Source organism: Centruroides sculpturatus, unplaced genomic scaffold (assembly GCF_000671375.1).
Source record: "Centruroides sculpturatus isolate CEXI.00-Female unplaced genomic scaffold, Cexi_2.0 scaffold524, whole genome shotgun sequence".
In the NCBI taxonomy this organism is placed as follows: Eukaryota; Metazoa; Arthropoda; class Arachnida; order Scorpiones; family Buthidae; genus Centruroides; species Centruroides sculpturatus.
The window spans coordinates 526,486-535,769 of record NW_019384773.1 but is presented as its reverse complement, the minus strand read 5'-3'; the positions used below and the strand labels follow the sequence as shown (position 1 = coordinate 535,769).

At 32.4% G+C, this 9,284-nt stretch overlaps 1 protein-coding gene across 2 annotated transcripts; it reads left to right on the top strand.

Annotated features, from left to right (window-relative positions):
• The first annotated feature begins 5,735 nt into the window (after window positions 1–5,735).
• Window positions 5,736–8,559, top strand: LOC111629040 (dihydroxyacetone phosphate acyltransferase-like). 2 transcript variants are annotated; one of them, XM_023372906.1, is made up of 2 exons: window positions 5,736–5,825; window positions 6,429–8,559. In XM_023372906.1, the coding sequence occupies exon 2, from the start codon at window positions 6,436–6,438 to the stop codon at window positions 8,461–8,463; it is 2,028 nt and encodes a 675-aa protein (XP_023228674.1). In that variant the 5' UTR covers window positions 5,736–5,825; window positions 6,429–6,435; the 3' UTR covers window positions 8,464–8,559. The 2 variants fall into 2 exon arrangements, with proteins under 2 accessions (XP_023228674.1, XP_023228673.1); XM_023372905.1 differs by having other exon boundaries at window positions 5,743–5,828.
• Window positions 8,560–9,284: the final 725 nt, after the last annotated feature.

The window sequence follows — 9,284 nt, the reverse complement described above, 5'->3', positions numbered from 1 at the left end:
GTTTGTGTTAAGTTGTAGAGGTACTGTACATTGATTGAAGATGTATGTAAAGTGCAAAAGTTTTGAAACATTTCTTTAAAAGTATAAGTAATTCCTGGAAGTGACTTACGATTAAAGAAAAACGTAAAGAACACATTATCATTTCATTTATTTTTAAAATCACAGAATTCGATTGCATTAGATTTTTATCGATAGGAATACAATGGAATTTGCGTAATATAAAAGGAAATGGCCTTCAAAAATAAGTGTTTTTGACGTTTACATGATTTCTTTATTGAAGTAGTGTTTGTAAATCGATTATAAATTATTCTATCAGCATTTAGCATTTCTAAACTTAAATTAAGAATGACATGTATACACGTGTCATTCTTAAGCTTTAAAATGCTGTAAAGTTCTATGGAATTTTTATATTTTTAAAAAGAACTTGGCTTAGAAGAACACGAAAAAGTCTATTAAGAATTTAAAATTACAAAATAATCTAATTTCATTCTTANTATTTATATTAATGATGTCTCCAAAGTTCAGCGAATTTTTTGCAAAAAAAATAATTTATCAGGAAGCACATGAGCACCATTCGATGACAAGCTCCACAACAAAAACAAGCTTAAGCAATGGCGTAGTCGAACGGTACACACTCGGTAAGTAATCCTACAATTTTTTGTTTATAGCATAGTTTATATGGATTATTCCCAAAAAATTATACGTATTTTGGAAATGTTGAGTCGAATTAGTCTAGAATTGATTAATTTTATGGAACAAACATTACCTTTCAAACATCCGTAGTCTGTAAACTGCATACGTGCCTGGCTGTGATTGGCTGGACTTGTAGAAAATGGATTCATAAAAACCGGAACGTATCTACTGTGTTATAGGGGGGTCGACTGTACTCAGAGATAGCCTTACCATTTTTACTTACAATTTTAAAATTTCTTGTGTCAAAATTTGTAAGAAGAGAGTAAAAAAAGCTCAACTGTCTCGTTGACAGTCTTCAAGATTGATGGCCCCAGGTCTTGCTGTTAAGCTTTGGAAATAATAGTTCTTGGAGAAAAGATGCCTTGGATGAGAAAAAATTCTGGGAGAATGAACATGGCTGGGAGATAGAATAACGATGAGAGAACAAGCAGTGGATTTGCAAGGAAGAACAAATTTATGGAGCAAAGAATCTCATGTCCTTAAAACACACATTTTTATAGGTTTTCTCTCCTCTATTCCACATTCTGATTGGTCTTCCTTCATCTCCTGGTGATAATTCAAAACTTCTTGGGGTGCGAGAGAGGTCTTTTTTTGACACTTAACCCAATTCCCGATAATCTAAAATTCCTTCAAACTTTGATAGTCTCCCTGTAATTCTATTGTTTTGTTTTCCATTTTGATGGAAAGAACTTGCTTTGTCTTAATTTTGAAAGGAGAGAGCTTAACTGTCCCACTGGATTTTCATCATTCACAACATATAATTTTGATTTCTATCTGGGACCTCACATTTGTACCCAACTTGTAACAAAGTTTAATGTTTACTTTTTGCTCTGTCATTAAAAACAATGACAATAATTTGCAAAATATAACATTTCTAATGCAACTGCATGTGAATAATAAATAATATGTAAATGAGTTTGTAAAGAGAAGCAATTAGATTTGTAATGTTTCCATTTGGCATTTTCTCTGACACCAGTGTGAGAATGTGTCTAATTAACCCCAGTGGAGTTTTATATGGCTTTTTAGCCTTCTTATTACTGAATGTAGGTGATTACACTTGGACATTTCTGACACCAAGTAGGTTATGCTTACTATTAGAGTTTTTGAGTGTTTTTGTAGATGACAATAATCCAGTCTCATATAAGAATCTATGTTTGTTTGGTGCAATTTTGGAAAAAAATATATAACATTATGGATGCCATAGGAAATATTGACTTTGATTGGCAAGAATTAACTGATTAATACACGAACGAAGTGTGGAAGAAGTTATGGCTGAAGGTATTCAAGAATTCTCAATGAGAAGAGCTTATTGCTGTATTGTTAGGTTGACCAAACTCAACCTAATCAATATAGCAGGACTAGGAGATATAGACGAACAGGATATTGAGGAGTTGCAGCAGGTTTCTGGTGAGAGACTTACCGACGACGACCTTCATGAACTGGCAGAACATGGAATTCATGTTTAACTGGAAAATAGTGATTCTGAAAATGATGAACCCAAAGAATTTCTTTACAGATTTCCTTAGTAAAAGTTTGATAAGATAACCGAAATCATTGATCAAATTGTAGTGAATGATCCAGATTTTGAAAGGAGTGCAAAAGCAAAACGAGCATTTTGGATGTGATCTTCTGCTACTAACATTTGCTTAAGGAAAGAAAAAAGTGACAAATGAAACTTCATGACTTTATTGCAAAAGAACAAGAATTTCAGAAGAGCCAGGACCTTCATCACAAATAATGAACTTTACACCTCTGTGTGCATGTGTTTATGTGCTATTCAACATATATTATTATACAAATTAATATAAAAATAACTTAAAATTGAAGTAAAATTTGTTTATTTTTGGTTGCGTGTTCTTTTTTCCCTATTTATTCTATGATATAATGATCTCTTTAACGCTGTTTCGTTTAGCGCTTTGTTGTCTAGGAACGCATCTCCCGCGTTAAGCGGGGTCTTACTTTATTTGTTAACATCTGGCTGACCCATTTTGGGCCTGACCAGTGGCGCGTTATCCTGTAGCAAAAAAGGGCAATTACCTGGAGTCCCATCAACGGAGGGCCCCAAACCGATATAAGAAAATTAACCTCCCCCCGAAGAAAAATGTTAGAAGTCAATACTATACCGTATGTGGAGCCTCCTAATTCAAATCTGCCTCCATGAATCTATAACGTGCCATTGGGCCAGGTCCAGTCTACCATAAATAGGTTTCGAAGACCCTCAGTCACACGAGATGTCGGTCGGCTGGACAAACGCTTTATGTAATGGCCGAATGCGGATGAGTCGGAAAATCCCAGGAATTTTTAGGAGTGGACGACCGGATACAGAGCCGGCCCTACCATAGGGCGAACGGAGCAGCCGCTCCAGGCGCGAAGTCCTAAGGGCGCCTCAGTGGTAAAGAAAATTAAAGGGTATAAATTAGGGGCAACCAAGGGGCCGCCACAATAGGATCTCGCTCCATCCTAAAACTTGCCTCGGGCCGGCACTGACCAGATACGTCGGGCCCCGTCCCTCGCCACCAATCCCCTATTGTGGGCCTGGCGGAGCCCATAATGGGTTTGCTGAAAAGGAAAGCTCTATTTAGTGACCACAAAGTGGAGTTTTAAAAAAGTACTCACAGAATAAAAGGAGGGGGAAATTTTTCGATTATGAAAACTCTGAAGATAACTGAAAATGATAAATGTGTATTATTTATGAGTAATGTTTAATATGAAATTCGTTAGCTTGATATATTATTATTACACAATATATTTTTTTTTATATTTTATTTGACTATCCGCCATTAATAAAGAGTACCATTGCATAATATAAACAGTTGCATAATATATGACAAGATTCTTGGTAAAAATTACATTATTTTACACTAGATCCAAACGTAATTCAACAAATTTGCATAATGAAAAATGTCAAATGAATACTTGTAACAATTGCTGTAAGAAGAGTTTATGCAAATCAATCTGTGTTATTCCAAATATAATTACTGTATCATTATTTTTTTGTTTTTTTTTTGCATATTGTTTATATATAATATTTCAAGTTTAGTTTTTAAATAAAATTTTTAAGAAATTTTTTAAAATATTTAAGCTACTTATTATTTCTTAATTTATTAATAGCAACTTTTAACACTCCGCTGTTTATCAAACAACATTCAAATGTTGTTTTCTCTTTTAGGAATTATTAAAATTTTATTACGATTTTCTGATTTGTAGAAATCGAAAAAAATCTGAAATTTCTATGTCAGAACGTAGCCTATATCAGACAATTTAGCCGTCAGACAAATATAAAGTAGGGTAATAGCTTTGTCCTCTTAAAAAAAATAGCCTGTCCTTCAGATTATCAACTATTGTTGAGCATAAAATGCGAAATTAGTTATTGCGTGAACAAAACGATCGCGTAACTTTCCCGGCAAAAAACATAAGTATTTTTGCCGGGAAAGAAACACTAAACGAGATGTTATTTTAAAAAATAAGTTATATATATTAATTACTATAAAAAGGCAAGAAAGGCTAATTTTGATGATAGCAACAAGTTTCTAAAAATAATTGTAAATGCGAACGAGTAATATTTTCATTAAGTCGACCCCGCTCGAGATATGACAACTGACTCATCTCTATTTCCCCATCCCCTAAATTAAATACCAAAATTAAACAGCATCCATCGATGCCCCTTGTTTACAATTTATCATGCTAAATTTTGTTTCTTAATCTTTAATCCATCTTGAGATATTAAACGAAATAGATGCTAACGCGCGCGCGCGCGGTATCAGTTTTTACTTTTTTGGTTCCGGGATCTCATTGAAGTTCCTAAAAACCAGGAAGGTTAATTGTCACGTGATTACTATACTTTTTCGTATTATGTTATAACAGCCGGGAAAGTAAAATTAATATTTGAAATCTTTAAACGCCTAAATAGACCTCCCGGAAGGCATCGCTCACGTGTTTGTTGCCGAAACTAACAATAAAAAAATATTGTAATTAACGTACTCCTATTCAATGCTATCCAGAGAAATATTTAGCGGCCCAGTTGGTATGATGACATTTCAGAACTCGCGAAAGACATTTCCGTAAAAGAATTAGTATCAAAACTTACCGTTAGGGCACTTTTGCCGCTTTGAAATTTAATTCGTGTGATTTTTCTCGCGGGGGACACTCAAGTGTGGTTTATCGAGGATTCGTTGCAAATTTTGCAGCGTCACACTGCAAGCGAAAGCACCACAGAGAACCGATTATGGTCAGTTATTAAAGCACTGCTCATTGCCTTCAGATTTTACATCACCGGAATGGGGACTATATTGAAGGGTCTCCTGCATCACTAGTCTTTGTATGTACTATACAAAGACTTTAGTAATGTAGGAATGTCTTGTACCGATAAAATGCCAAAAGTACCACTAGTGGCGAGTTTTGGTAGTAATTTTTTTTTTTTTTTTACAGAAAAGTCATCCGCGTGTCCCGAAATGTCACCATATCACACTTGGTTGTATTTTGAACTGCTAAATCTCTCTCTAGACAGCGTAGATTACGGGGTACTTCAATTACGATTAGTCGGTATATATTTTCATTTAATTGAAATGTATCGGCTCTAATAAGTAAATAACTGAAGAAGAGTTTCAAAAATAAATAAGCATTTTGTTTATTTTATATCCTAATTTAATTTCTGTTATTTTTTAAATGAGAACGAATCGAGTCGAAACCAATTTTTTTCTTTAGCCAATTATTATCTCCATGTTCAATTTAAGATCTATATTAAAATATGTTTAACTTTACTCGGAAAGGAAATTATTAAATATATTTTCCTTTTCACTATCTTTTTTTTAATTACAAATTATTAAATTATGTACCGTACACTTAAAACAATTACAATGAATTTCTAGCGTCGCTTTCTTCGTTTTATATGTCATTTCGAGATTATAATTAAGTCAATTAAAACTGCTTAATTAATAATAATAAAAATTGAAAAGTAAATAAATTATTTTTTTAATGTTATAAATTAGATTAACCTTTAAATTAAATTATTACTATTATTTTGTTTAAATTATACGGATGTGTGTGTATTTTACGCATGCGCGAAATCGAATCGGGTGATCATCCGACAGATCTAGCTTGTTCGAGTCGCCGGTGGAAGGTCGTCTTCGGAGGTTGTAAGTCGATTTGTTTTCTTATTCTTAAATTAATACGATTGTAAATAATAATTTGTAAGATGTAATTAACGTATACAAATGCCACTCGTGTATATTATCATATGGATATTTATTTATAAAAACACATGGAATTATTACAGTTTAATAAGAAGAATGTGTTAATCTAAGCTTATTTGATAAGCTTAAGCACACTCTTATGTTCCTTCAGATAAAATTTGCTTAGTTAAGTATTTGCCTGCCACACCCATTTAACACGAGGATAAGAATGAAGACATTCTTCAAAGGTTTATTTGGTTTAAATTTAATTAATAGACTGGGATGTAGGGTGGAAGTTACTTTTAGTCAGATAGATAGTATACATATATAAATAAGTGACCCGAAAGTAACTTCTACCCAGAATTTTGTTCAAAGTTTGACACAGTTTGTGCGATTTCTTCCCACTGTGACCTGCGAATTGTTTTAACCTATTTAAGCATTGCAAAATTATTGAAATTTGGCACGATGCGTACGAATGTATGTAATTAGGCAAGAAATAAAAAATTAACTGTCAAAGAGGTAACGGGTATCGTAATTAATTTCTTATCTATTGTTCATTTTCAGAAATGCAATGACGTCGCTAACGGAGAGTATGCTAGAGGAAAAATTTGAAGCCCGGAACTATGTGGATATATTGGAAGACAGACGGAGAGATGGCGATCTGTTCTGGGTGACCAGGAAGTGGGAGTGTCCCAAGTATAGATTTGCAGAGACGAAGACTCCGAAACAGATAGCCGAAAACGTTTTAAAAGATTCTAGGGTTCAGATGATGATTTCTCGGTTGAGCGTAGAGAGGGGCGTAAACAGAGATGATGTAATAAAAGAAGCCGATGCGATAATTGAAGAAATGAATCATAACTATCAGTTGAAGGCCATAAGGTTTTTCGGTTACATTTTGGCAAAAGCGGCAAAAAGATTATACGAGCACATTTACGTAAACAGAGACGGCATAGATAATGTGAGAAAGGTCGCCGATAAATATCCCATTTTGTTTATGCCGACGCATCGGAGTTATGCCGATTTTCTTCTCGTTTCTTACATATGTTTCCATTTCAATATACCCGTTCCGGTAATTGCTGCCGGATTAGATTTTTTAGGTCTTAAGGCCGTTTCGATGTTGCTGAGAAATTCGGGAGCATTCTTCATTAGACGGCAGTTCAGCGACGATAAATTATATTGGACCATATTTACGGTTTATGTTCAGATGCATGTTCTCGGAGGTGATGCTCCCATTGAATTTTTTGTCGAAGGAACTAGAAGCCGGACTGCTAAGTCTCTGCTTCCAAAATTAGGTTTGTTACAAGTGGCTTTAGAATTGTATTTTACTGCACGTGTTCCCGATATTACAGTCATTCCGATTAGTATCAGCTATGACCGAACGCTTGAAGAAATTCTATATTCATATGAATTACTAGGTGTTCCTAAACCTAAAGAATCTACCAAAGGACTCTTTAAAGCACGTAAAATTTTGCAACAAAATTTTGGTAATGTGTACGTACAATTTGGTAATCCAATTTCGGTCAGAGATTTTTGTAATGGGAAAATTGATAGGAGCATTCATAATCTTCAGCCTCGCTTTTTATCATCTCTTAATGAGGAAGAACAATTATTATGTCTTAATTTTGCAAATCATATAATAAAGAGACAACAGCATAATTTATTGTTGTCGCCTTTTCCATTGATTTGTCTTGTCGTCGGATACATAGATAATAATCAAAAAGTGTATTTAAATGATTTATTTTCAAATGTTGGCTGGTTAACAAAATTGTTAAATAAAACTGGAATAAGCATTGTCTATGAAAACACTTCATTAAATGAATCTATTATTTATCATATAAATCTTCATTCCAATCTTCTGAAATTATCAGATGGTTATGTAGAAGTAATAAGTCAAGTGAATGATTCTCGAAATGACTACGAAACTTTGAGAATTTCAGTTGATATGATGAAACTTGCAATTCCACAAATGATGATATATCATTATAGCAATCAAGTGCTGCAACTGCTAGTTCATTTTTCCATGATTTCACTCACTTTAAATAATAATGTGTCTTTGGCTTTAGATGTAGTTTTTAATAAATATAAGATCCTTATGAAATTACTTAGCAAAGAATTTGTTTTTGAACAAAATATTGTTGATGAATTTAAGATGCATCTACAGATAATGCAGGAGGAGGAAATTTTACTTGTAGAGGATTCAAAAATTTCAGTAGTAAATCAAAATAAAATAAAGGCTTTAGCAAGTCTTTTGGTTCCATTGTTGCAGACATTTGCAATTTTATGTGAGCAATTTTTAAATGGTAGGGTTAAAGGTGGCACAAATAAAGATATTATACACCAAGTTCAAAGAGCTATCGAAATTTTACTACAAAAAAAAGAAATTAATGATTATAAATCGTTGTCTGTAAATACTATTACAAACTGTATTACTTGTCTAGCTCATTCAAATGCCATTCAAAAAGAAAAAAAGGATGGAAAAATTACATTCAAGCCAATTTTATCAGAAGTAGCAACAATTTTATATGATATTGAATCATTTTTACCAGATCAAATGTCAAAAACTATATATAGAAATGGAAGTATTCAGTCAAAATTATAATTTCAGTATAATTTTCATAATTCATCCATGTGTTTGTGTTGTAAATGTACAAAATAAATAGGAATTTATATAAACTGCATACGTATCTAAAAAATATTGTAAATAATGTATAGATTAAAACAGATAATATATTTAAAATGCAAATTAGTTTTATTGAATACATTTATAATTTAAAAAAATTTTGGCTTGAATAAATTTTTTAAAATTATTCATGTATTAAAATGAATATTTATGTAATATTTTGAAATTACAGTATTCATGTATTAAAAATAAATATTTATTTCATTTGAAGTATGTAATTTTTGTTACTTTTTAATTCTAATACTCTTACAATGTTAAAATTAAAAAAAATAATACAAAATCTTAATAACTAAGCCATAATAAATTTGAGAACATATCTATAGATTAGTTTTAGATCTTTGTAAATTAGAAATTTAAAAATTTATCAACTAGTAAATGCATTTACACTAAATGAAAATACAATTAAAAGTTGGTGCACAATGGCTGCTAATATAATGCAGTGTTAATTCCTTTGCAATATTGTGACTAGCTTTATAGGTGTGTAGTTATAGATCCTAGCTTATAAGTTCATTATTTTGTTATTTCAATGTCATCTTTTGTTAATTTTGGTATTAAAAGAAGTGTTGGATGGATGACATTAACATTAGAACAGTTTAGGGGACAGGATGACTTGTACCACTTGGTCATCAGAGGGAACAAACTCTACTGTCAGTTTCCAATGGAACTAACAATGTAGTGGTGATAACAAGGAATGTGTGTGCATATGCTAATTATGCTACAGATTGTAAATAAACATATCC